The 25,531-nt window shown below is 49.3% G+C and overlaps 8 protein-coding genes across 8 annotated transcripts; 3 read left to right on the top strand and 5 right to left on the bottom strand.

Annotated features, from left to right (window-relative positions):
- Positions 1–1,104: 1,104 nt before the first annotated feature.
- V8C40DRAFT_43486 (uncharacterized protein) lies at positions 1,105–2,482 on the bottom strand. Its single transcript, XM_083222978.1, has 3 exons — positions 1,701–2,482; positions 1,474–1,637; positions 1,105–1,417 (listed from the first exon to the last, which is right to left on the bottom strand). Exons 1-3 carry the CDS (start codon positions 2,243–2,245, stop codon positions 1,305–1,307), a joined length of 822 nt encoding a protein of 273 aa, XP_083071575.1. The 5' UTR covers positions 2,246–2,482; the 3' UTR covers positions 1,105–1,304.
- Positions 2,483–4,659, bottom strand: V8C40DRAFT_43485 (DNA-directed DNA polymerase delta subunit POL31). The gene is made up of 4 exons (XM_083222977.1): positions 4,401–4,659; positions 4,029–4,335; positions 3,005–3,944; positions 2,483–2,940 (listed from the first exon to the last, which is right to left on the bottom strand). The coding sequence occupies exons 1-4, from the start codon at positions 4,442–4,444 to the stop codon at positions 2,720–2,722; spliced, it is 1,512 nt and encodes a 503-aa protein (XP_083071574.1). The 5' UTR covers positions 4,445–4,659; the 3' UTR covers positions 2,483–2,719.
- A 301-nt stretch (positions 4,660–4,960) lies between these two features.
- V8C40DRAFT_249044 (CCR4-NOT regulatory complex subunit CAF16) lies at positions 4,961–6,514 on the top strand. Its single transcript, XM_083216673.1, has one exon. It carries the CDS (start codon positions 5,255–5,257, stop codon positions 6,113–6,115), a length of 861 nt encoding a protein of 286 aa, XP_083071573.1. The 5' UTR covers positions 4,961–5,254; the 3' UTR covers positions 6,116–6,514.
- On the bottom strand, positions 6,430–9,225 carry V8C40DRAFT_43482 (Mis6-domain-containing protein). The gene is made up of 7 exons (XM_083222976.1): positions 8,997–9,225; positions 8,490–8,937; positions 8,296–8,419; positions 8,069–8,239; positions 7,755–8,018; positions 7,570–7,687; positions 6,430–7,506 (listed from the first exon to the last, which is right to left on the bottom strand). Exons 1-7 carry the CDS (start codon positions 9,049–9,051, stop codon positions 6,527–6,529), a joined length of 2,160 nt encoding a protein of 719 aa, XP_083071572.1. The 5' UTR covers positions 9,052–9,225; the 3' UTR covers positions 6,430–6,526.
- A 2,794-nt stretch (positions 9,226–12,019) lies between these two features.
- On the top strand, positions 12,020–14,232 carry V8C40DRAFT_249041 (uncharacterized protein). Its single transcript, XM_083216672.1, has 3 exons — positions 12,020–13,669; positions 13,783–13,914; positions 13,990–14,232. Exons 1-3 carry the CDS (start codon positions 12,253–12,255, stop codon positions 14,034–14,036), a joined length of 1,596 nt encoding a protein of 531 aa, XP_083071571.1. The 5' UTR covers positions 12,020–12,252; the 3' UTR covers positions 14,037–14,232.
- A 76-nt stretch (positions 14,233–14,308) lies between these two features.
- On the bottom strand, positions 14,309–20,234 carry V8C40DRAFT_249038 (GTPase activating protein). Its single transcript, XM_083216671.1, has 2 exons — positions 20,040–20,234; positions 14,309–19,590 (listed from the first exon to the last, which is right to left on the bottom strand). The coding sequence occupies exon 2, from the start codon at positions 19,546–19,548 to the stop codon at positions 14,803–14,805; it is 4,746 nt and encodes a 1,581-aa protein (XP_083071570.1). The 5' UTR covers positions 19,549–19,590; positions 20,040–20,234; the 3' UTR covers positions 14,309–14,802.
- A 523-nt stretch (positions 20,235–20,757) lies between these two features.
- On the top strand, positions 20,758–24,995 carry V8C40DRAFT_249035 (importin-alpha export receptor). Its single transcript, XM_083216670.1, has 7 exons — positions 20,758–21,343; positions 21,451–21,593; positions 21,696–21,863; positions 21,930–22,100; positions 22,190–23,585; positions 23,654–23,957; positions 24,016–24,995. The coding sequence occupies exons 1-7, from the start codon at positions 21,274–21,276 to the stop codon at positions 24,641–24,643; spliced, it is 2,880 nt and encodes a 959-aa protein (XP_083071569.1). The 5' UTR covers positions 20,758–21,273; the 3' UTR covers positions 24,644–24,995.
- V8C40DRAFT_43418 (uncharacterized protein) lies at positions 24,633–25,087 on the bottom strand. The gene has a single exon (XM_083222975.1). It carries the CDS (start codon positions 24,980–24,982, stop codon positions 24,722–24,724), a length of 261 nt encoding a protein of 86 aa, XP_083071568.1. The 5' UTR covers positions 24,983–25,087; the 3' UTR covers positions 24,633–24,721.
- Between the last annotated feature and the right edge of the window lie 444 nt (positions 25,088–25,531).

The raw sequence follows: 25,531 nt of genomic DNA, 5'->3' as shown, positions 1-25,531 counted from the left end.
TGAGCACATGTACCACACCCTGTACCTGATGAGCATCAACATTGACCGCCATGCCGGAACGTCCAATGCGACAGTTTTTTTGACAAGGCTAGATTTGGTCAGGGGTAAAGTATATGGGCTGCATGTGCCCAATTGAGGGGAGATTTGCGTGGTCATACAAGCTGTAAGACAAACTGACCTTATACTATTGATGCCTTCAGTGTATACGAGAGAGAGAGACTGTTGAAGGTTTAGTATTTGACATATGTACAAGAACAAAGCTCTCCGGTGCCAATAACATCTTGATCCCAACATCCGAACAAACAAATACAAAATCAATCATCCGGATCAGACGGATTCCTCCAACGTGCTCTTCCCCAAACGCCCCTCCAAAGGTACCTCAACGATACAGCCCCAACACCCCCGTATCTTCCCCGCCACAAGCTATTTCCCCATCCGGCAGCTTCTAGACCCCGTATTACGTTGTTATAGGGTAAACAGAGCAAAACTATAGGGTAAAAAGTGTCGATTTATAGGGTAACGAAATCACAAAAAAAGGGAAGCACCTTTGTTTTTGAAGCAAGGGCCCTTTTTGGGGTTGGGACGAATCAGACACGCCCGCATTGGGGTGTGAGACTTGTGAAGCGATTTGATTTGCTTTGATGGATTTGATTGGGAATTTTGTTTGATGCTAAGAATAGACTCCAGTCCCTTGGGGGAGATTTAGGCAGGACAGGACAGGGCGGAAGGTGTTAGGTATTAAGCTTTGGTGTGAGGGGAATCCTGGTGCTAATGCACAGAATCATATCAATCACAACAAAAAGTCATTACCAGAAGAAAAAGAAGAAAAACCCCCAGCAAGGAAGAGCCACGATAAGGAAGGACTCCAATTCTGCCAGGTTGCCATCCTCCATCGGTTCTCTCACCGATGCCGCTGTTTCTACGGGCATCGCCAAGTGGTCAGCTGGCCCAAAGAGATGAGAGGCGAAAAAAGGGGAAAAAGAAGCTTCGCAGCTGACTCTGTTCTCGTGACCAGCCGCGACTCGAGTTGATTCAGGGAGTAGCTAATAGTATCCAGCGTGCGTGGCCACAGTTTGAGCACTGAATCCGGATGTGAAAGAAAGCCGTTTATTTCCTACTACAAGCATCTACTTGAGTAATCAAAGCCCGGTTCTTTAAGTATCTGCTATTCTCTAGTATCTGCTACTATAGCTACATTTCTCTAGTACCTGTTACTACAGTAAAGTACTCTTGAATAGCAAATTGGGGTGCTCAATAAGCATTCCCTTTATAAATCCAGAACAAGCAAGAAAACGAGAGAATGGTCACTGCCCGCCGCCATAGTGTACCTGGGAGCGAATCTTGTCCCGCATCTCGGCCGTGCTCAATCCATCGGTAGCGACTTCAAGATCTGCGAGGATTCTTCGTGCATCATTCTCTACATATATGAATTAGTACTTGATCACTCCTGACAATAAATGAAAGAATACTTGCCATTAATCTGAGCAATATCATCAAAAGTCGCAGGAAACCCTTCAATCTCTCGCCCGGTGACCAGGCTAACTAATGGAGCTAGACGTCCAGGTGTAGCTGTAGCCATAAGACGGTGGGCATGCAAGGTAACAGTGTTCTGAGCTCTGCGGTCTAGGTTTCTAAACCTAAATTAAAAAAGATAAAAAATTAGTATATAAAAGCAATGATATAAAAAAAGGTGGACAAACCCAGCTGCTGTGCGCTGTCGTTGGGTCTCAGCCAGATTCATCCTTTGCTGCAGATCCAGATTCGTTTGTTGCATTCTTTGCTGCAGATCCAGATTCCTTTGTCGCTGCAGGTCCAGATTCGTTTGTTGTAGAGAAGGATTCGTTCGTTGCAAAGACGAATTTAGTTGTTGCATTCTTTGCAGCAGATCCAGATTCGTTTGATGCAGAGACGGAACCGGTTGTTGCGTTCTTTGCTGCAGATCCAGATTCCTTTGCAGCTGCGGATCTAGATTCCTTTGTCGCTGCATATCCAGATTCCTTTGTTGCAGAGAAGGATTCGATTGTTGCACAGACAGATTCGTTAGTTGCCTAGTAAGCATCTGCATCTGCCTTCTTTCCTCTGCTTGTGCCTCTGAAGCGGCCATTTGTTCCTTTAATCGTGCCTCAGAAACGTCCATTCGATCCGAAAGTTGAGCCAATTGATCCCTAATGTTGGCTACTAATTCCCTCATTGCCGCCTCGTCCATCTGTTGAGTATTCCGCGGGTTATTTGTTTGTCGAGTCATCTTGGTTCTGAAGTAGGGAGTCGCAGAGTATTGATGATTTCTGATGAAGGAAGAAGAGAAAAGAAGTAAGAGATAAGTGAGGAAGAGAAAAGAGTAGGAATATATAGGGTTCGAGAAAAGTGGCGTTGCCAGCCAGATACCACCGACTTCGTATCATACTTTCTCTTATCCAAGTCTCTCTATTTGTGCTGCTCAGAGAGGCATTATCGCTATTTCCCCTTCAGTCTGCTGCTGTATATTATAGAAGTCGAGGGACAAAGTGTGCGCCGGTGACGATTACATGAGTTTATATCTCCAGTCTAGTAACTCTCCAGTGTAGTCTTCATCTTCCACAGCCGTAAATCTTATTCTCTAAACCCACGTAGCGGTATGAATCAAGACTTCCACTTCCCATTGTCGCGTCATCAATGGCGGGGTATTCTGCATCTTCCATGCCACGTATATTCCATTATTTCCTCTCACATATTCAATCTATCACCTTGAAGCAATCTTAATCTTTGTCACTTCCAGCGTTTCCGTATCCACCAGCACGAATTCCTTGGTTTTAGAAAACGATGGCACGGCAATGAGCCGCACGCTTTGGCCATCTGGGCCGTGAATGACCTTTGTTGCAAACTCGGGCTGACAGCCGACGAAGTACACGTGTGGGCACGATTTGAGGACAAAAGGATCGTCTTCTTGGAATGGATAGCTCCCTATCGATTTTTTTGTTAGTAGCTGTGATGGGCAATAGCAAGGGGACAAACAAGGGAAATGTACATAGAGTATCGGGTGCGGTGGGAGCGCAGCATCTCCACCTGCACATGGCTTCCATCATGCCTAGCCGGTCATCACTCTCGACATACTTGAACACGTCGTCCACGTTCTGACCACCCGTGCCTAATATCCTCCATCCTTCTATTTCTGCTTCCCAGGGGTTCGTCACAGTGTCGAACCAGCCAGGCTGGGATGTTGATGCCGCGCCGGGATCTGAAGCGTAGGCTCTTGAAAGAGGAAACATGGCCGTGTGGATCGGCTGCTGGGGATAGCTTGCATTGGCGGGATCACGAGCACCGGGCAGAAGGGTGACAGGAATAGAAGGCAAGAGCTCAGCAACAAACTCGTCAAACAGCTGGGATGGCAAGGGGTTGTATGCGCTGGCGTCGTAGCCGTACTTCTTCTGTGCCCTCTTCTTAGTCTCGTCGTCTTCATCATCGTTTTCCTTGGTGGCTGTTGTTGAGATGGAGTCGCCAGCGATGATTAGCCTGCTGATTTGCGAAATGCTAGTCTGTTCATCTGGGCCGAGGGCTTCTCCCAGCAAGTATTCCAGCAGGAGATTGAGCTCGAGATCGTACGAGGCGTCGGTGCCGGAAAAGGACAGTCCAGACACTATGGCAACCTTCTTGCCGCCGTTCGACGAGGGGCTGTCTGTCATGTCTATATCCTCGCTCTTTGATTTGCCGCTCGCGGAGGGCGCTTTCGAGAGGGCCCAGCGCTCCGGCTGCGGAGCCAGATCGGGCACCTTGAGATCGATGACCTCAAATTCTCCGTTTGTGTTCTCGGTGCCCATGACGGCAATGATGCACCCGGTGACGAGAGGGATGGAATTGAGCAACTCTCCCACCAGGCGAACGCGGCCCGAGTCGTCTTCGAGCATGATCTGGTCGGAGCCGTCGTCGGAGTAGTACTTTTGCGAGGAGATGGGAGCAGACAGCCAACGCTACCAGCAGAAGAAGTCAGCATTACCATGTACCACAGGTATGAACATATCAAAAGCGCAGATAAACGGCTGTAGGTAGCTCACATCTTTGGATACGTCCTCGAGAATATTGGGCTTCAACCGCATGTCCATGTAGACGGTGCCAGCAACCCAACACAGCTCGCCTTGCCGCACATCAAGCACTCGATCAACCCTCTTGGCCTGCTCTCCACCAATCTCCGTACCATCCCACGCCTTGGAAGCCACCTCCTCAACTGCGGGCTTGATCTTGGCCAGCCGCAAAAAGTACATGTCGCCATACTGTTGCTTGTATGACCGCTGTTTGTCTAGGGCGAAGGAGTGAAGCGGTTTGTAGGTCGAATCGGTTCGGATGGGAACTTTCTGCTCGGGCCTTCACCAGCGTTAGAATTGAAGCATACAGGAGAGGAGGCCTTGAGAAGGGAAGAGAGGCCATACGCAGGCGCCTGGAGGAGGCCGGAGACGTCCTCGAGCTTGACCATGTTGGCGGCTGTCAGCTATGCTGTTATGCTGTGGTCAAGTGTTGCAGCCTCAATGGCGATGCTCTCGGTGGATGATGCTGAACTGCGCCTTGTTGCTGTGTCTGGCAGCAGAAGGGATCATGAAACAACTGGAAGCTAATTGATTCCTTGGATTCACGGTTATCAAGGTAGCTCTCCGTTAGCGGTGCAAGCTTGACGCGCCTGGGCTCTTAGACAAGATTTCTTTTCCTTGTGCCCCGCGTTCGACACGCGCAGCGGCAGTTAAAGTGCCACAAGTACCTGTTTCGTATCTTCTCAGCTCATTTGCACTAGAATAGCAGCTAAGGTGAGCTAAGCGCTACACGCATCTACTTTAGCGGGCTTTGGCCGTTAAAGTGGCCCATTATACTCCGAGATTTGGGCCTACAGGTAGGACCCCTACTGTAACTGTAGGTAAGTTTTTATTTCCACTATTGCCTCTTCCAGCGGCGTGCTCCGGACTCCGAGCCCTGCAACCTCGAAATTCCCCTCCTCTTGCAGTAAAATCCGCAACCCCCACAACGGGCCTGAGGTCATGAAAACTACACAGTCACCCAATGATGGGAAGCCGGCCAAGAAATAACGGGCGATTGCTGGCGCTAGAAAACCTCGCCGGCGGGGCCAAGGCGCCGCAAAAGCCCTAGACCCCAGGAATCTCGCCGATTCTCAATGTCTCAGCCAACGGAGTATATGAAGTGGCATGCGCACTCGTTTTGTTGATGTCACCACTCTCCATTTACACCATCTTTCTCTTTCATTCACTCTCTCATTCACTCTCCCATATCCGCCAATATGTCGAATCAGCAGCCTCCTCGGATCCTGGTCAACAACCTCTCCTACACCTTCCCGGACTTCTCAACCGGCGTACGGAACATCACCCTCGATCTGCCTCCGCGTTCACGCACGCTCCTGATTGGTGCCAACGGTGCGGGCAAGACAACTCTTCTTCGTCTGCTGGCTGGAAAGCGTCTGGCTCCCGGAGATGCCATCTCCATCTGCGGCGTCGACCCCTTCAAGGAGGGTCTTGAGGGCGTCACCTACCTTGGTCTCGAGTGGGTGCTGAACCCCATCGTGCGCAACGACATTGGCGTCATGGAGTTGCTCCGGTCTGTCGGTGGCGATGCTTACCCTGAGCGCCGCGACGAGCTGGTTGAGATGCTTGACATCGACATCAACTGGCGTATGCATGCTGTGTCTGATGGCGAACGCCGCAGAGTCCAGCTGGCCATGGGCCTCCTGCGTCCCTGGACGGTTCTCTTCCTTGATGAGATCACCGTTGACCTTGACGTCTTGAGCCGCTATTCGTTCCTTTCCTGGCTAAAGCGTGAGACGGAAACCCGCGAGTGCACCATTGTCTATGCTACCCACATCTTGGACAACTTGGCTGGTTGGCCCACCCATCTTGTCCACATGCACGTCGGTACCGTCAAGGAGTGGGACACTGCTGACAATATGCTGCAATCCCTCGATTCAACTGTTGGTCCTACAGGCAACAGTCGCCTCGGAGAGTTGGTCATGGGTTGGCTGAGGGATGATCTTAAACAGAGAGGCCCAAGAAGCCAGGCAAACATTGGTCCCGAAGGCAAGACCTATGGCTTTGGCGGCATCAAGATTGGCGGATATGGTGACGAATCGAAACAAAGAGAAAACTAAAAAGTAATTTTCTTCTCCCTTTCAAGCCAAGGCGGAGGCTATTGGAGAGGTTTCTTTGGCAATAATGCCTTCAACGGCTTATTGGCCGGCGTACAAGACGAGCTTTCTTTTTGCATTATGAACGGTCGGTGAGCACAGCATTCAACGGTGCATGGCGTTGGTTTTTCGGTGGAGGAGCAGGCCTCAACTCTGCCTTCACAGACGGATTTCGGTTTCATTCTGTTTTCAACTCTTGGATGGTATACCTGATGGAAACGTGACACATGTCTTTTCTTTCTACTTCTCTTTCTTTCATGATACCCTGAATTTCAACCGATGGGATATAGGCAGCTGGTCCGCTTCAACTGGACTCGGTAGAGTCGCCATTAGAAGTTGCAATACAATTTTTTTTTTCGCCCTTGCGCGTGTAGCTTAGCTGAAATCTTGGCTCAACATCTTGGCTCGTGCTCGCGGTGTTGCATCCATTGACTTCTTCAAGACTGTCATTGTGTTCTTCAGGAGCTCAGCAATGCCTCCAAGGTTCTTTTCAGCAAGTGATCTCAGAACTTCAATGCGGTATTCTTGCCATGAGAGCTGTATCCCTCCTGACGTTGCTAGCTTCGAAAGACTAGCCTGCGTTACAGGTCCAGCATGTCTTGTCCGAATGGTGCTATCGTTTGCAATGGCTGCATCCTCCAGGTCCCGTACTGAGTGAATACTCTGAAGACAGAGCACCGGGGAGTACGACAAGGAAAACAATGAAGGGAGGGTGAAGGTCTTGTCCACCGAGGATACATATGACGTGAGCTTGGAAACGGCCGGCCGCGGAATCATACAGCCGTGGGAATTGGTATCCGCATCGCTAAAGGCTCGACTTCGCCAGAAACAGTTACAAATGTCCATGAGATAGCCGTTGTACAGATTGACATAGGCTCGGTCGTACGAGAGAGCATCGATTCGATTGGAGCCGTCATTCCTTGCCTTGGTTGACATGGCCATTTCAAAACCCTTTTTGTAACACGCTAAGATGTCGCATAAGCGGGATATTGTCGTCACAGAACCACTGAACAAGAAGCTGTAGATGAGCTCAGATGGTGGTAGTTCAATCCGTATATAGTACTTTAGCCTATCATCGTTGACCAGGTGAATTGCTTGCTCGTAAAATTCGACAATGGCAGCATTTACCGACTCTGTAGGTGACGTTTGTAGAAGAGTAAGGCTGAGCTGTCCAGTATGGCGAATCAGTGCCGTCAGGCTCGTATTGGCGTGGGCTGGAATTGGGTCATTAGACTGTAATATAGCAATCCAATGGCGAAGTATGTCGGTATACAAGGTCAATATATCGACCTGTGAACTAGGGGTATTGTCCAAGACAGCCGATTCTAATGGCTGTAGGATGTGCTCATAGAATTCTGAATGCCACCGTTAGTTTGATGCGCAGAAACCTTTGTGCCAATAGGAGAGCAAATGTATACCTTGAAACTCCAATAAAGGAGCATACGCAAGTATCTCCAAAATATAGCTACGCTGGCCGGACCCATTCCACTGTTGGAAGAAACGAGCGAAAAAATTCAGGAGAACGGGGGGTACAGACTGTATCATGAATTTGTATTAGATCCCAGGGCATACATCAAAAAGTTGCTGCAGGATTTTGACTCACTTTACTCTGCACAACAAACTCCTTTACGACATCCAAAACTTCCCACAGCGTGGCTTCATCGGCATCACCGTCAATGACGTTCTGCAAAACTGAGCTCAGCCAGTTCGCTACCCGCTGATAAGCTTCGGCATTCGGACGTAAGAGCAATAGCTTTTGCAGTAAAGGATCAGCAAGTACAGCTACAAGCTGATTTGGCAACTCTATTCTGTCCATGTTTTGGACAAAGCCAGTGACATTTTCGATTTCTTCCAGCGTAACTGCGTTCTGATACAACATTAGCGTACGAATAGGCTTCTGAGAATGCAGCAAATTACCTCATTTACGTGAGAAGTGTGCACAACCGGCACAACTCTTCTTCCTTGGGCACGGCCGGTAGCGCGATTGACTTGGAACCCATCAAGAGCTCCACGGGAATTCTTCTCCGCTTGCAGGGCGTAGGCATCTTGTATTTCTTGGAGCCTTTCTTTCCATGATATATCTGGGTGCTGGTGTCACGTCAGTCTATATTGCCTTTGGCCTATGTTCATAAGATCTTTCTCACTTTAAAAGCCGAAGCCTTGCCACGAACCAACTCCCCTAAGATGATCTCGGGATAGTAATCTTTGAAGACTCTCAGTAGACCGATCAAATAGGGATCATTGGCTGTCTGCCGTGACAAATTCAACCTGCAGATTTGGTCAGCTATTGTTACTGGCTGTGAGAAGGAGGCCGCCTATATGCTGATGGGGTACTCACAGAGCTTGGATCCTAAACGGTTTTACATGTTTTCTTCGCGTGATAAGTGCCAGTAGATGACAAACGTTTGGTCTAATCGCCGCTGTGTCAAGCAAATTGAAGAGAACGCCATAAGCTTGGGCAAGCACAGCCGGCGTTTCTAATACGTGGTGGATCATGATGAGCCATTTCAGAAGAGCTACTTGAAGATTGAGCGAGGGCTTAAGATTTCCATGTCCGAGGGCACCAATGACACGAATTGTAACCTGCCGGGATACTCTGGCAACAGGATACAGATTCCTGGCTATAGCAGCTAAATTCGCCTGATCGAGATGACTGGGCGTAACCAACAGGCCAATAAGCTCTTCAAGCGCGTTTGGCAGTAGGCCGTTCTCATAAACTAGAGAGGTTAGGCTTGCAACTGTGGGCTTGATGTTTGCGCCCCTTGATTTGGTTGGTATCTTGGAAGCTACCAAACGGCGAGTAAGTCGGCGTCACATTCAAGGGCGGGGGGATTTGACCACTCACCTGCAGCCACATCTTGGATGAGTGCGTCAATCTCCTCGGCTGCAGAGGACGACATATCGCTGGCATTCAATGCTACAAAGAGGGAGTGAATGAACTATGGATGGCAAACACGAGAAGTCGATCAGTCTCAAAACACGGTATAGCGCGTCGGCAGTCGAAAACAAATCAGCGAGAACCGCGGTGCAGCTGCCAGCTTTTCATCCTGCGGTTGCAATGCGCTGTGGAGAGGATCTCATGACAAAAGGGATAAAACAGGCTGCCACGTTGAACCTGATCCGCAATGGAGCGTCGCGCTTGTTTGTGGCCAGTGAGAGAGACGATGGCGTAGCTTGGATGATTTTCCTGTTGGGCTCGATATGGTTTGTGGGGGTACCAAATCGTAGCGTGCACGATGCGCCGCCAGCTAGGTGTTATTGGACAGTATATGTGGTCCAGATACAGTTCGGTTGAGGAACAATGCAGGCGCTTTGCACGGACGAGATGTTGCGGGTGTAAAGGATTTCATCCATCCAGTTGATTGAGAAAATGTCTGAAGTTCGCAGCGGTGAAATGTACAAACCATCGAGCAGCGAGTTTGTGAACTGAAGGTGTTACTGTGTCTGCAACACTGTAGGTTACCTCTCCGTCACTAGCACGTGGGGAGATTTTAAGGGCGTATAAGGTTCACCGTGTAAGTATGACATCTTCGCACGTGCAGTAAGTATATACCATTTTCAGACAGCCTCTGTCCCGGCAATACTTCCGGAGAGCCACATGCAAGACATGAGAATTGGGCAACATTGCATAATGTATCCTCAGGCCTAAGATCTGTAGGTAATCTTGTCTCGTCCTGAAATGGAGGCCGTGTAACATCCTTGATGGTCCCGGCGTGGCGGTGTTGGCACGGTCTTATTGGGCTACTGCAGGTACTTTACAAGCTTGATGCTGTGTTGTCCAATCCCAGAACCAACAACTGACTCAATAAAGGGGCCGGTTCAATGTTTATAGCAGCCCAGGTTCAATTTACTATGACATGTCCATCTACCTGCTGGGTAGGTATGCTTATTTGTGCGTTAAGAAAGATCCATTAGTTTATTTCAAGGGATGGATTGTTATATTTAGGTAGCGCTAGTTCGCATTTTGCTCTACTTGCAGTTATTCGCGTCCGGAGGGTACGAAGTAGCATTGGGTGGATTAATCGCCTCTAAGAAGAGTACAGGAGTAGGTACCAAGTAGTTAACTGCAGCTTTTGCCTGTAATGATAGCACTTGAGCTCTGTTCTTCTACTTGCATGTAGAGGTACTTTTAGGTAATAAGGTACCTCTATATAGGTAGACCGCATTTTGCCAATAACGCTGATTGGGGTGCGCTTGCCTCACTTCTGCACCCTCGTTACGTACTGAGTTGGTATTTTTTCGCAGTTCTCTAAACGAATGCACCTTCCTCGTGCTATAGTACTTACTAAGCACCATACAGGTATACCTAACGATATCTCCAAACCACCAAGGGAAATCTCACAACCCAATCTTGACATCGTAATCCCCGCTGCTGACTCGAGCCGCGATGCCTGCACATAACACAAGCGCGCTACAACTTCGTCTGTTGGCTCGCGTCGATCCTTGAATCTCCCGCCTTCCCGCTGCCGGACCCATCATTCCGGCATATTGGGCCAACGCTAGGCCCGATATGAACTCACCCATGGTTTTTCTCTCGATTGGCCTCGAACGAGCAAAAGCAGAAGCGCATGCAAGTAGTTGAGTTGCATCACATGTTGACACCATCATAGACTTGACCATGAAGCCTATCAGAAGTCATCTCATCGGCCCGTACCTGCTCTAGTACTCGAATCTCGTCAGACTGGACTGGTGGAGCGGACATTGCCATCCTGAGAGCCACTGCCTGACTGGCCCCCAACCGGGGCTGCCTGTCACTGCATCCGAATAGAGCAACCAAGGAAATATTACGCCTTAGTCTTGACTCGTTGTTGGGTGTTCAAGATCTGCCCCAAATGGAAAAGCACATTGACTGTTCGGTGGTTGTTGGGTAGTTCTTATCCCATGCAACTTCCATCCGAGCGGACCCAGAGCATGGCAGCAAAAAAATCAGCCAAGCCCAGGAGTAACCTCCTCCATATGCTTCTTATCGAATAATACATGGATATTACCGCTACTGTTTTCTTGCCCTATTACCTGGCTCTCAATTGCATTCTTGCCACCCCAGATTGGCCGCATACTGGCCGGCTCTCACACCTTGCGCACTGTCTGGTATACAGACAGTTCTAGTGGCCATCCAATATGCATACGCTCTGTGGATTTATGCGTCAAACAGCCTCCCAGGCCCCTGCTTTCAAACCATTCTTGCCCTAATACCTTCTCGGTTTGACGTACATATGCATTTACTCATTGGCCGTACGTGTGGATCATCTCGTACCTTTACCACTATTCAGCCCGTGTATTATTTCTTCTTTTTGCGGTGGCCTCATCCCTTTTATTGCCCCAGTGCCAGCGAAGCAAAGAATTACCCAGGCTGAGGGATTTCATACTTTGGTAGTAATCCCCAAGCCGGCCCCCATCTTTGTCTAAGCCCAAGTGGTCAGACATCTAGCCAAAGGTGGACCGGAAGTCTGCCTTCTTGCCACGTCTTAGGCGTACTGGGATGCTTAACCATGACCACGGCAAGTTCTAAGAGACCCCCACATGAAAATAATCCCTACATTATCTTACCCTGGTCATATGAAGCTTTTTGCAGCCCATCGAATCATCCCCTGCCCCTTGCCCAGCCCAATCGTTGTGCCCATGGCAAGATTAGGGCTACCATATGCAGCATACTGTACGGAGTATATGGCCCTCCGCAAACATGGAGCTTGCCGGTGCGGGTTCTTTTTTTCCAGCTGATACCGTATGAGAAGCCTTGGCGATGGAATATGGGTCGCTATCCTAGCTTTATTGCAGGATGATACACTGTCCAGCAAGATTGCCCTGACAAATGTCCGTGGATCACATTTATTTATTTCTTAGATCCAGATTGTTGTTCGTTACACAAACTGGAATATCAAATTCAGTCTTTCAAGTATTGTGTCATATCGCGAGAGCAGCAGAAATCTTCCCTATTTCTTGATTCACACCCTAGTTTGTGCATTCACTGAGCTCGGCACAGCTTAAGCCGAATTTTCTACATATTCGCATCGTGGGCACTCAAGAGTTATTCTTGAAAATTGCAGGATACAAAGGGTACTATTCTCGCTGCCTCCCACGACCAACATGCTCTAGGAAACAACATGTCTACTGGAACATACTGGCCTGCGGAAAATGCATCCGGCTTTTACCCCTCAGGAAGTTCAGAAAGGCCAATCGGTACAGTACTGTGGGATTACCAGAACTGTATCCCCCTCACACAGATTCCTACCAGAGACAAGCCTGTCCTTCTCTTGACCCCTGTCGTGGTGCCCCCGGCGGGAAGCAATCCAGCAGATGACAGAGATCCCTTTGAGATTCTCGGGCAAACGATTTCCGGCCGAAATATCCCGATACGCCATGTTCCATATACCAAAGCCAAAGGCATTACCGGCGTTCATGTGGCCTTTGTTAAAAGAGCAGGGGCTGTGATCTTTGTAATCACGCATTTGGCCGGCACCGACAACCTGCTTCAGTTGGAATTTGCCGAGCTTGTTGCACGGATATGTGAATCACGGCCATTCATACTTCTTGTCTGCTGCAATCTAGCGGGACGAAACATTTCCAACACTCACTTCCGGACTCTGGTGCACATTGCTGGATACACCAATGCCGATTTGCTAGTTGCAGCCACCTTGCTACTCGACAGTGATCCAGGGCTACCAATGCCCGCGGATACCCAAGGTAGATTAGATGCCGAACCTGCATGGCTAGTACAGTCCTGGGCTGCCGAGCGAGATTTGATGGAAACATGCGCCCTCTGGCAGGCATGCCTCCCATACCAATTCCATCTTAACCCATCTACTCTCGGATCCCTCTTGAAGAGAGACGGATATGCGCTGCATTATGTCGTGCGAGAGTCAACGCGAGGGGCGTTGATCGGCTTTTGCGCAGCTTACGCAACCTTTGCAGACAGTTCTGATGTTACCTTAATAGGCTCCATTGCCGCCGTCGTTGTCCATCCTGAATACAGAAGGCAGGGGGTTGGCTCTTCGCTCTACGATGCGGCAATGAGTAAGTTCGGCAGAGTCAGAGGCGTACAGAAACTACATCTAGGATCGACGTTTCCTCGACTGCTCTGTGGCTTTACTGCTGAGATGGCCGATGCGAGCCAGTGGTTTGCTAGAAAAGGTTGGCCTGTCAACATGCAAGGGCGCGGGGACCAGGGTGGCCTTGTCGCGGACTGGATTCTCCATTTTACGGATTTGACAGGCGTTATGATTCCTTATTCTGGCTTAGGATACAGGCAGTGCTATGAATCAGATGCGCAGCAGGTACTGGATCTTGAACATCGGCCACCTGCAACAACTAGTCACGGCTTCGGTTGGTATGATCAGTACGCGCGGACAATACAGAGCGAACATATAGGCGATATTATCGTTGGCTTTGACAATGATGATACAATAGTAGCTACGGCCATCACTTACATCCCTGGCCAACAAAGTCCGGCGGCAACGGATATCCCATGGCCGGGGTCGTTGAATGACAACGTTGGAGGAGTTACATGCATTTGTATTAGAGGTAAGTTCCCTCGCTTTGCGTGTTACCTTTTACTGTAATGGATGTAATGGCAATTCTTTATTGAATCCATAGTTTCAACAAATTTTACTAATGATCGATCTATGAGGGAGCAGATGTTGGCCTTTCCCGAGATGCAACCATTGCCAACTTGTTGTATGCATGTTACCGGGCGTTGAGCGGGAAAGGCATGACCAGCATGTTCCTGGACGGAGTTTCTTTCGGAGATCAAGTACTCATGTCGCTAGGTAAAGCCCAAATTACAAGAAGTCATCATATCAAGGATTTTTAGTTCAGTACTAACTTGGTTCACGCATTGACAGGCTTCCGGAAGTGGGCGGAATATGGACCAGTGTGGCGCGAGATATGATGCGACGGTTCAACAGCACATAGTAAAGACTGTTTGCTTGTGCTATCATGATATGCTTACGTGTGGCTATGAGGTTTCGTTGGGCCGATAAACGGAGTAGATGGAAACCTTTTGTTACATGCCATCTGGATAGATAAAAGAGAGGGATAGGGGTAAATGGGCCCATTGGCCCACATCCCTGGTGCCTGCCTAGGACAAGGTATACTAGCATTGCAATAAAATCCTTCTTTGGAGTCAAAGGTTGTCGATGTCTTCTGTAGGTGCCACACAAGTTCAAAAACAATGAAGTAGGAGGTGATCAAATGAATAAAAGTATGGATATACATATAGTATATATATATGGGAAGAGTATCAGAGAGAAGAAATTGACACTACAGTAAAGCCAACTAGTAAAAAGACCAGAAAAAAAAAGAGAAGAAAAGAGAAACAAAAACTTTTTGGACCCAGATATGATTTCCCCCCTCCTAACAATATTGACGCCCTCTGCTGCCCAAAACCCGAAGGTTGCCCTGATATCAAGAAGTTCGCTACCATGAAGTTAAGTAGAAAAATAAAAAAAAGAGAAAAGACAAAAAGACCTATACGAGTACATGGTGGCTCGCGCCTTTTTTTGCAAAAACAGACAGTGTAGCCCAGCCAATTTCCCTCTTTTTTTTGGAGTCTCTTTTGTTTCTATACTTGTTTTTCACTCGAGTGAAAACGAAAAAGGAAGAGAAAATGTAACAAAAATGAAACGGAGGCAAAAAATAACAGTTGTACACTTCTTTCATCCCCATTTCGAAAAATCCACTGATTCGACAAGGGAGTCTAGCCCGTTCACGGTGCCAACCTCGGTATCGTTCGTCGCAGTGGTAGACAGTATTGACGATCGATGAGAAGTCTGTTCACTGGTGTTGGTGAAAAAGGTAGCCACGCTCGTCCTGCGCAAGCTGTTGAAACTATCCCTCACGCTACTGGCGCCTGGTTGGCCTGCGTCTTGATATGGCTGCAGCGGCGCCGGCTGGGCGGGCATGGAGCCGGTAAGAAGCGTCGGGGGTGAAGCAGCTGATGACACGGAACCCAACTTCGGCCCGTGTCTCTCTCGCAACCGCTTGATTTCCCGAAGGCGGCCGCTCCACGAACTGATGTGCTCACCGCCCTCGCGGTTGTGCCAGACATGGGCAAACACAGATGCATTGAGGGCAAGGAGCCGGATGAAGGCGGGCAGAGCCTTCAACGAGACCATCTTGGTGTCGGATGCAGGCGAGATTGCAGGGAACCCCGGTTTGCTCATCACTTGCACCGTGTAAAACTTCATCTTGTGAGCCTGCTCCGAATCCGTCTCCCTAGTGGCCAGAAACGAGGCAGGAGATGCTGGTGTGATTACTATATTAACACAGTTGAACTGACTCGGGAAAGTGTCGAATTTGAACGGAAGACCGGAGTCGTTGAAGATGATGTTGACAAAGTCGTTGCCAATGTGCCGTTTCTTGGCTACGCAGTGGGGATCTCGTTCGAGATCGGTCGGCATTTGTGTTGTAACGTGAAAGACAATCTCGGTCACTCTGTCCCTCCAGCAAAACGTGTACTGTCCGTCGGTGTCGTATTCCCGATCCAAGCCCTGTGTATTGAAGTTTGCGCCCTTAAGCTTGGTCAAAGTTCCAAGGTTATTCAGGAATTCAATATAGTCGCCGCTCCCCGATACGTTTGCCAATATTTCTGCCTCTTGGGTTTGGCCTTCGCCAATGTAAATAACACCGACCTTGTGCCCATCGAGACTGGAAAGGCGATCAAAGACCCTGATGCTTCGGCCAGTTACCTCATCGTCTGGCAAGGGGATGGGCCGTGCAGAGTCGTGTGTCTGCGGAATTGGGGACATGAGTTGCACCAGTAAATGGCTGGGCAAAATCAAGTTGGACGTGGGCTGGCCCTCTCTCGTGATGTCGACGTGATTCTCTATCTGGTGAGGAGGAGGAGGCCTATAAGATTCGCGAACCGTGTATGCCGACGTGCCAGATGGCTGTCTTTTGATTATCTGAGCCCATCCGGACACCGTGGCTTGCTTGACAGTGACGATACTGTTCCCAACCAACCATCGCTTTATTGCAATGTCACCAAAACGCTCTTCGGTAAAGTAAGGATCTTCAGCTGATTCATCGACATCGGCATAAGTGACCCTCTGCATAAAGTCAATGGATGTAATAGCATGATCATCTGTGCCGTGCACGGGGCCGTCAGTATCCGCAAACAGCTTTTTGACGATCCACCCGACATGGTTCGCACGATCAGGCAATTTGAGCGCTAAGAACCAAAACAGGATAACATGATAGGCCAGAGCATGAACGTATTGCGGAAGATCATCTGTCGGAGCGGGCTGCGAAACCTCCGATACCGTGATAGATGTTGGTGATGACAGTTCACTTATATGAGTATTCTTCTGGACCTGCCTCTTGTCTTTGGCGTATTCCAAGTATCGGAAGCAAATTGCGAAGACAATCCTAAACTCATCTTCCCTGAAGTTGATGTAAACATTATGCAATCGACTAAGGCAGGCAAGAAATTCCAGAATATGAACAGAAACAAACGGCTGTGTGATGATGGCCGCCATCTGGTTAAGCATCTGGATCAGCGATCTGCTTGTTGACAGAGGTAGCTCATGGCAACATATCGACAAGGCGTGAATACAACATTTGGCGCTTCTTTCCCAAGTTGATATGCCGTGGACAAACATTTTTACGATTTCATCCTCGTCGGGCTTTGTAAAGTGCTCGTGGTAGCTCAAGATCATAGTCAGGCTGTGGTAGAGACAAATCGCTATATCGGCTCGGCGAAGGCCCAAGGCGTTGGGAGGCTCTTGAAAACTGTTCAACCGAATCTGTTCACAGATCATCTTACGTAGTGCCTTGATTTGGTCTATCGCATCCCTGAAGATTGCGTGATTGCTTAGCTGCGACGGTAGATGCACCAAGACAAAGCTGTATATCTCCCAATCGCTTCCCTGGAGCATATGCAATACCGTGTCTAACCAAGTAGATAGTTGGAGAGCGCAAGGCTGATACTCTGGTCTCTCAGCTGCAGGCTCTTCGTTTTCCACTGCAGCCTCAGTCTGAACATGAGATCGGAGAACAGGGCTAATCATAGAAGGTACGGCCTCCGGCAGTGCGTTTGTATCAGGATATTTCCACATCTGACATTGTCGTTGCGCGGTTCGGCCTTGGCCAATAGATGACCCGCGTGTTGTTGAGCGAGACTGCATCCCGACATCAATTCTTGAGAGACGAGCTGTATTTGCCGCTTCGTCGGCTTGCTTTTTTGCCATCGAGCTTTCCGTGCGATAAAGGGTCGTGGCGGTAGACATGGCTTCCAGGTTGTTGGTAATGAAGATTCGATCCGCCCAGTCCGCACGCAGTCTGAAAAGCAGTTTCATGGCAGTCAGTCGAGCATCTACCTCGCAATGCTCTAGGCCTGCGATGCTGACCAGCACATTGAAGAGCTTCACGCTTTTATCGTTGTGGAAATTCATAAGTCGTATAAACATTCTGACGTATCCTCGTGTGACGACGTTTGAAGGAGACTGTTCTACTGGTGATTCTGTGTGCTCACCATTGGCCTGTGAGGTTGGCAGCACTATTGGAGATGTAGGCGATGCAATGGGCGATTTCAGTCGGTCGCTGATGACGATTACACGCAATGCGTTGATAATGAAGTCAAAGAGGTCTATATCGCACGAAATGACTACCGAGGTCATTAACGAGATGATGGCATCCAAGACTACGACGTCCACTTCCTCGATAACATCTTGGAGGATGGCCTTGGCGAGGCGAGGAATGAAGTCTTGCTCGTCTCCATCGCCCACCAAATCAACGATCTCATAAGCATCCATCATGGTCTGAAGAGCACGCAACCGAGTCTCTGAGGAGCGGCTTCGGTTATTGAAAAATCCTTCGAGCACGAGTTTCAAATTTTCTTCCCATCGAAGATCAGAGGGGGAGCAACACCGAAACTCTTGGAAGTAGTCGAGCACGGTGCGAGCAGTGTTATCGGGAAGAAGTCGATGTACATCGGTGAAGAACTTGATGACTGTTTGTCTAGGGACAAAATCACCCGACTTTTGTGTTACCACTAGGTCTAGCCGAGCAATAAGCATCAGGAGCTCTTGAGTGATGGCATCATCCATAGACGTATCCCTGACCCGGCCATCAGCCACCATATCAGGAGTTGTCTGAATCTTGCGATAGCACTCCGCTGCCGTCTCTAATGGAACTGTCCAATCCTCTTCAATGACCAAACGATGTAACTGCCCGTTTCCATCGTTGAATAGAGAGTTGATGAGTTGAAGAATGGCGTAAAAAGTTCTTGCTGATGAAGAAATCTTGAGGGTATTAAATAAGCCATCCACCAACAGAGCATATGGAACAGTTGGATAGCCCTTTTCGGTCGTCTTGGAGAGCAGCTTCTGTAAGACAGCGAGAGCGCCCCGAATATCGCGCCCCATATCCTTGCTGCTGACTTCCTCCAGCGATGGATTGCGAAGGACATCGAGCAGGATACGAACTGATGCTTGGCCGTTGTGTGATTTACAAAGGTTTGCCAGCGTGTGCCAAGACTCTTTTTGGAGGTTTGGGACGAGACAGAAGATGGAGCTGAGAACCTGTATCGTGTTCTTCAGTCTGCTGACGGGGACAGACCCAAAGGTAACAATAGCATCAATAGCAGATATGCAAGAACGCAGGTCCTCTTCAACACTCGTACTCATGCAAATGTCGAGTAAACGGTCGATTAGACCTGTTATCGAGTTTTGATCGGCGGTATTGAAGTTGAATTTGATGACGTCCATGATGAATGCAAAGAGCTGCGTAAAGTTTTGGTCTTCTCCGGACGCCGCCGCCTTGTTTTTGGAGCTTCTCTGCCCGCGAGCTACCTGGGAGGCCTTGCGAGCTGCACGGGCGGCATTGTATGCTTCTCGAAGCCACTTTGTGAGTAGAGGAAGCAACTCATAATCAAACCCGGCTAGTATGCGGCCACGGTTGGTGAGGTCCACCAGCGCGGCAAGCTGTAAATGAAAGTCGTCTGGGCTGGCTGGGGCAATTATCGTCTGAAAATACTCCTTGCGCTCCAAATCCGTCGAGGACGAATGCTTGACACATTCCGTCAATAGCTCCCAGCCGGCCTGTCGCATTGCGCTCGGCTTGCTTGCGTCGATAAGGTCCTTGGCAGCGTACCATATTTCAAGAACGGGGTTAAGCGGGTATTCTGTAATGGCGAATTTGAGGGTGTTGGCAGCTGATATACGTTCGCTTTGACTGCCATTCTTTAAGTGCTCAAAAGCATCCATATGGTTCGCAGACAGGCCGCGAGAGCTTATTGGCGTAGCATTACTGAAGTCGGTTCTTGGAAGCGCCGCCACAGACGAGGCAAGCGGCGGCGGGGATTTTGTCGATTTGGAACCGGTCAGGCCACGGAAGACGCTGGCGATACCGCTGGGGCGTACGGAATCTGGCGAAGAAACATCATCTCCAGGCTGTGGGGACATGTGCTCGTCTTGGAAGGTCTGGGCTTTGGTTGCGAAGAGAGACTATGCTAGCATGTAAGCACGAGAAGACGAGCCGACGATGGCATAAAACACTCAAAAGACGAGAGACGAAAGCAGAAGAGAAAAACACTGCGCAAGAGACCCTGTCGCCTTCCGAGCACTTGCTGGGGCTCGTCGCTATGAAACGCTCAAGTGTCACGCAACCAAAGCAGGATATGATGAAGTGTGCCGCACTTGGCAACAGACAAAGAGCGACTCACTCCTCAAGGACCATGTATCCCAGACTGGACATCAAGGTTCCTGCAGACGTCTGACTATGAGCCCCGGGAAACGGCGACGGCGGCAGCAACGACGACAGCGCGTGTGCGGAAAAGTCCAGATTTGAACGGGAAAAAAGTAGGTAGTTGAGAGGTTGGTGGGACAGCGCAGAAATTTGAACACCTGCAGGCAACAGGTCTCGCAGATGCAGGGAGAAGATTGGAGAGGCACACCAAGAAGAGCCGCTATCAGCTCTGGTCAAGGACGCCCGGATCGGTCATCGGCTGGAGAGTCGGAATCGGAGTCGGAGCGGTCGAGCAGCAGCGCATCTGTAGAGGGCCGTGATATGGCGAGGAACAAGGGACTTTAGATTTTTTTTTCTCGAGGTGCTGGCTGGCGAAGTTTATTGGCGTAGAACAGGTTGTGCAGGATGCAGGATGACGGAGAGCGAAGCACGCCTCTCATTTGCTCAGGAGGCCCTTGAGTCCAGTACATGTACATGTAAGGGTTTTTTCCATGTGCATGTGCCCTCAGCTTTGTCGCGGCGCACGGGCCTCGGCCTGGACCTAGCCGTAGCTGTAGCTGTACAGGTACATTACCTAGCTGTGGCGGCAGTGGTAGCGCATGGAGCTGCACATCATTGCTGGCTCTCTGCCTTGTAGGCCCTTGATACGGCCACTAGACGGCGGGCGGAACCGCTGCGCCAGGACGCGGCAGCCAACTGATTGCAGCCTGGGCTGGCTCATGCCGCATTGATGTAATTTCAATGGTGTCTATGGATGGGATCAATACATGTACATCTTATTGGTCAGCTCATCAATTGAAGCCTTGAGATGCGTATATTATGATAAACCTCTCCTGCATGGATCATTTGTGCATTGCTGATAGAACTTCTGCAAAAATTGTAGGCAGTGTACCGTTACCTGATGCGGGTGTGATTCGATTCGGCGGCAGGCATCCGCAATGTCGATACTCGTCTGTTCACAACGCCTTCAAGGTGGTGTACCTCTGTCTACCTCCAAAGCATCACAGCTCTCCCATCAGTAGTGGTACCATCTAGTAGACCCATGAATCCATCAATGAATCGATTAATCTCATCGATCCTCCCTGGCCAGCCGCCGACGGCTGATGACAGCTGACAGTCCCGATCACCAACTGATGGATGCTTGCCCCCCCAGCTGGCCCACTTGCACCCCGCCGTCTGCACAAGCAAAAGCAGCCCAGCATTGAAGCAAACGGCCCTGGAAAAGCTCTCCCCCACTAGAGCCTTGTAAGGTCGGTCTCAGCAGAGGCGCTACCAGCTACGAGGCAACCACCAAAAAAAAGTCGTCCATCTACAACAAACATACCGCCCAATCCTAACACCACCCTCACCACAGCCAATTTACTTCCTCTCCCCTCTTCTTTCCCTTCCTCCCTACATATCGGCCCCAATCTTGCCTCATATTCAACGCGAAAACAGTCACCATGGCGGCCGACGTGGGCCACATTGCACAGCTGCTCCAGGCAACGCTCGATCCTGCCCAGCACCGTGAAGGTATGTAATGCTTCTCGCCAGTGCCCCGCCCTGTCTGCCGATACACGGAGAGCACGAAACGCGTCTGGAGAGCTCATCGCGTGCTGACCAGCGTCCGACAAATCCAGCCGAAGCTGCCCTCAAGCAGGAAGCGACCAAGCCTCAGTACTCCCTGACTCTGCTCACCATCGTCAGCTCCGATTCATTCCCCGTCAACGCTCGGCTAAGCGCTGCCTTGGCTTTTAAGAACTTCATCCGACTCAACTATGTGGTAAGTTTCGATGCAATGCGATACAATGCCGCGCCGCCGATACCATCCGCGCCGACACGTCTCCGAACGCAGTTCCCAAGATACTAAAGCCGACATACGTAGGACGCGAATGGAAACTACAAGATCCCGCAGGACGAGGTCCAAACTATCAAAGAGCGCCTCATCGGACTGATGATTGCCTCTCCTGCCAATATTCAGAGCCAGCTGGGTGAAGCTGTTAGCATCATTGCCGATTCAGACTTCTGGGAGCGATGGGATACCCTAACTCAGGTAGCTATACACCTATTCGTGGTTGCGCGAGCTCGATCCAGCTGATACTGACGGTACGATTTTCAGGATCTCGTCAGCCGATTCTCTGCTACTGACCCCAAGGTGAACATCGGCGTGCTGGAGGTGGCCCATTCCATCTTCGTTCGGTGGAGGCCACTTATGGGAACGTCTGGCTTATACACAGAGATTAACCATGTCATCAACACATTCGGTACTCCATTCTTCCAGCTGCTGGCGGTAAGAACGGCCCTCTCTGACAAGTCTTCTATGTTCCACTTCATGGTTTCGGGATTCAGTGCTGATCCAAGCGCGCGCGCATAATGTAGACCACCGATAGCAAAATCACCGAGCTCAGCCAAGATAAAACGGCTCTCCGAGGCTGGTTCGAGACACTTAGCTTGCAGTTGAAGATTATGTTTGACATGTCTTGCCACGATCTGCCTCCCATTTTCGAAGACAACCTCTCCAGCATCTCCGAACTACTTCACAAGTATCTAAACTACTCCAACTCTGTCTTGGATACCGACGATGATGACGAAGTCAGCGTGGTCGACACCGTCAAGGCCGACATTTGCGACTTTCTCGAACTTTATACCTTCAAGTACGATGCCGACTTTTCCCAATACTGCAAGCCGTTCATCACAAGTACTTGGAGTCTGGTTTCATCCATTGGCTCCCAGACCAAATATGACACTCTTGTCAGCAAGTCACTGCACTTCTTAGCGGCAGTCGCGGCAACCCGAGAACACTCTGAGCTATTCAACAGTGAGGAGGTTCTCACCGAGATCGTCGAAAAAGTCATACTGCCCAATGTTGCCCTGCGGGAGTCTGACATTGAATTGTTTGAGGATGAGCCAATTGAGTATATTCGCCGAGACCTGGAGGGATCTGATTCTGGCTCTCGACGGAGATCGGCCACCGACTTCCTCCGCAGTCTACAGGAAAAATTCGAGAGCCTTGTCACCGCTTGTGTTTCTCGATACATCACTCACTATCTCGATCAGGGAAAATCAGATTGGAAGGCCAAAGATACTGCCGTGTATCTGTTCCTCTCGATTGCCGCCAAGGGCGCTGTCACTCAAGCACAAGGTGTCAAGACCGTCAATCCACTTGTCAACGTGGTCGATTTCTTTGAACGGCACATTGCTTCCGATCTGGTGAATGGGGATGGCATTGAGCCCATTGCCAAGGTGGATGCTATCAAGTTCCTCTACACGTTCCGCAGCCAGCTGTCCAAGGATCAGTGGAAGGTGGCCATTGGCCCATTGATTCAGAACCTCAACTCAACCAATTACGTTGTTTATACCTACGCAGCTATTGCAGTGGAGCGTGTATTGTTTCTGACAGATGATGCGGGCAACGCCATGTTCCCTCGTGCAGACATAGAACCGTTTGCAAAGGATCTGCTCACTCATCTCTTCAAACTAATTGAAAGAGAGACTAGCGCACCGAAATTGCAAGAGAACGAGTTCTTGATGCGATGTGTGATGAGAATTCTCATCGTCATCAAGGATGGAGCGGGTCCTTGGCTCGATACCATCTTGACACATCTCATCCTCATCACCAACGTTATGAAGTCTAACCCTAGCAACCCGCGCTTTTACTATTACCATTTCGAGGCCCTGGGTGCCTTGGTTCGATACTGTGCCGCGACACATGCAGCTGCAATCAACCAGAAGCTATGGGACCCCGCACATCAGATCTTGGTTGAAGATGTTACTGGTAAGCTGCTCTTTCAGCAATGCTATCATTATCTGTCCGCCCCCTCTTTATTCTAACAGCAAAAATAGAGTTCATCCCATACATCTTCCAAATCTTGGCACAGCTTCTGGAGTCTAGCCCAGCCGATTCGGTCTCCGATAACTACCGGGCGCTTCTTGGCCCCCTGCTGCAGCCCACTCTGTGGGAAACCAGAGGCAACATTCCTGCTTGCACGCGACTGTTATCCGCGCTCATTCCCAGGGTAGCCAAGACTATTGTTGCAGAGAATCATCTTGAGGCCGTGCTTGGAATTTTCCAGAGACTACTCAATGGAAAGAAATCAGAGCTGAATGCGTTTGATGTTCTCGACGCGGTTATCAACTCATTTGAGCCGTAAGTCAATTTCGAACAACTCCTAGCCGTAATGATACTAATGTTCTTATTTCGCCAGATCCGCTCTCGACCCATACTTTGACACCATTCTTACGCTCATCTTCACAAAGCTGCAAGGATCTCCCGCCGATTCCTTCAAAATCCGCTTTGTTCGCTTCTTCCATCTCGTTGGAGGAAGACTAGAAGCTGGCTACGGAACTGATTACTTTGTCAAGCATTCTGATAAAGTAGACGAGAAGGTCTTTGCTCAAGTCTATCCTCCATTCATTCTTCAGGAGACAGACAAGCTGGCAAGACCCGTTGACCGCAAGGCTGCCGTGGTGTCTCTTACTAAAACACTGTGTGATTCTCAAGTGTTCGCCCAGAAGTTTGCCAAGGGCTGGGGCAATACTTGTAGAATTCTTCTCACTCTGCTGGCAAATCCTCCGAGTGCTGCTGCCGGAGTCGGTGATGAGATTATCACGGAAAACTCTCCTGATGATATCGGATTTGGCCTGACGTTTACGGCCCTCAACACATGCAAGCCTGCTGCACGGGATGATTTCCCAGAGGTGCAAAACGTGACTACCTGGGTCAAGGAGTACATGGTCGGAGCTAATCAGAGGCACGGTGGTGCTGTTGAGGGCTTCATCTCACAGCGTCTGACACCTGAGCTTCAGGAGGCTATTGCCCAGTACATCCGATAATTTCAGCAGTTGGGGAGGCAGATATACCAAGAAAGAGTGGTGTTGTTCCACAAAAGGGGAATATGATGATGACATTTATCAAGCAGCGAAAAGAAAAGGAGCATAATTGGACTTAGAATTAGGGCTGGAGTGGCAGGCTGGAGTGGCAGGCTGGAGTGGCAGGCTGAGACAAGGATAGTGATTAGTGACATAAAAAACAACAAGCAGGCAAGGAATGAAGGTAGATATCATGTGAAATAGATAGGTACGTAGGTAAAATAGTAGGTAATACTCTACTTGCGCATGAAAAATAAAATAAAAAATATGCGAAAGTAACCAGGCATGAACACGATTGAGCATATTTATAGCGTAGGTATGATTGTTAACAAGATTGATCAAGTATTCTTATGTCTCGTAATGCCCTCTTTTAAGTATTGAAAAGAAGCCAATAACAAACAGGAGGCCCAAACAGCCACAACCCCATCTCTTTCCGTCCATCCAATCCGTTAAAAAAAAAAAAAAAGAATCGTGTGTACTTAAAAAAACTATATATGCTCGCTTCATAGTCACTTTAAATCGTTTCCTCCTCCAGCGCCAGAAGGCGACCCCAAAAAGAAGAAGAATAAGAAGAGTAAAAGAATAGAATATCTAATGATTCAACAAACCCCCAAGAAAGAAAGTCTTTTGTTTCTCCCGCAACTCCTATTCGAAAAGGAGTGAAAAAAAAGTAATGGCCAAGAAAGGGGAGAGAGAGAGAGAAAACTCCTGAGATGATGAATACCAACGCCGGAGTCATGCTAAGGCTAAAATGTGGACCTCGTCATAATGCGTCGTAGCGATGCTAAATAAAAGTGATATATGTATAAAGTCGTTATGTGTGTTGTGACATTAGTGTTGAAGAGGATTCTC

Source organism: Trichoderma camerunense (genome assembly GCF_050948025.1).
Source record: "Trichoderma camerunense strain CBS 138272 chromosome Unknown V8C40scaffold_12, whole genome shotgun sequence".
Taxonomy (NCBI): domain Eukaryota; kingdom Fungi; phylum Ascomycota; class Sordariomycetes; order Hypocreales; family Hypocreaceae; genus Trichoderma; species Trichoderma camerunense.
Note: the sequence above shows the minus strand (reverse complement) of the source record. Positions and strands in the feature narration are given on the sequence as shown.

Bases quoted from the DNA above. Each gene is read 5' to 3' on its own strand.
- V8C40DRAFT_43486 (XM_083222978.1), bottom strand. From the start codon at position 2,245: ATGACTCGACAAACAAATAACCCGCGGAATACTCAACAGATGGACGAG. The intron at 1,638-1,700 runs GTTTGTCCACCT...TTTTTAATTTAG, and splicing joins CGACAGCGCACAGCAGCTGG to GTTTAGAAACCTAGACCGCA. The intron at 1,418-1,473 runs GCAAGTATTCTT...TCATATATGTAG, and splicing joins TGATATTGCTCAGATTAATG to AGAATGATGCACGAAGAATC.
- V8C40DRAFT_43485 (XM_083222977.1), bottom strand. From the start codon at position 4,444: ATGGTCAAGCTCGAGGACGTCTCCGGCCTCCTCCAGGCGCCTGC. The intron at 3,945-4,028 runs GTGAGCTACCTA...TTCTGCTGGTAG, and splicing joins TCGAGGACGTATCCAAAGAT to CGTTGGCTGTCTGCTCCCAT. The intron at 2,941-3,004 runs GTACATTTCCCT...AAAAATCGATAG, and splicing joins CACCGCACCCGATACTCTAT to GGAGCTATCCATTCCAAGAA.
- V8C40DRAFT_249044 (XM_083216673.1), top strand. From the start codon at position 5,255: ATGTCGAATCAGCAGCCTCCTCGGATCCTGGTCAACAACCTCTCCTAC.
- V8C40DRAFT_43482 (XM_083222976.1), bottom strand. From the start codon at position 9,051: ATGTCGTCCTCTGCAGCCGAGGAGATTGACGCACTCATCCAAGATGTG. The intron at 8,938-8,996 runs GTGAGTGGTCAA...GCCGTTTGGTAG, and splicing joins CATCCAAGATGTGGCTGCAG to CTTCCAAGATACCAACCAAA. The intron at 8,420-8,489 runs GTGAGTACCCCA...CCAAATCTGCAG, and splicing joins CCGTTTAGGATCCAAGCTCT to GTTGAATTTGTCACGGCAGA.
- V8C40DRAFT_249041 (XM_083216672.1), top strand. From the start codon at position 12,253: ATGTCTACTGGAACATACTGGCCTGCGGAAAATGCATCCGGCTTTTAC. The intron at 13,670-13,782 runs GTAAGTTCCCTC...ATGAGGGAGCAG, and splicing joins TACATGCATTTGTATTAGAG to ATGTTGGCCTTTCCCGAGAT. The intron at 13,915-13,989 runs GTAAAGCCCAAA...ACGCATTGACAG, and splicing joins TCAAGTACTCATGTCGCTAG to GCTTCCGGAAGTGGGCGGAA.
- V8C40DRAFT_249038 (XM_083216671.1), bottom strand. From the start codon at position 19,548: ATGTCCCCACAGCCTGGAGATGATGTTTCTTCGCCAGATTCCGTACGC.
- V8C40DRAFT_249035 (XM_083216670.1), top strand. From the start codon at position 21,274: ATGGCGGCCGACGTGGGCCACATTGCACAGCTGCTCCAGGCAACGCTC. The intron at 21,864-21,929 runs GTAGCTATACAC...TACGATTTTCAG, and splicing joins GATGGGATACCCTAACTCAG to GATCTCGTCAGCCGATTCTC. The intron at 23,586-23,653 runs GTAAGCTGCTCT...CAGCAAAAATAG, and splicing joins CTTGGTTGAAGATGTTACTG to AGTTCATCCCATACATCTTC.
- V8C40DRAFT_43418 (XM_083222975.1), bottom strand. From the start codon at position 24,982: ATGCTCAATCGTGTTCATGCCTGGTTACTTTCGCATATTTTTTATTTT.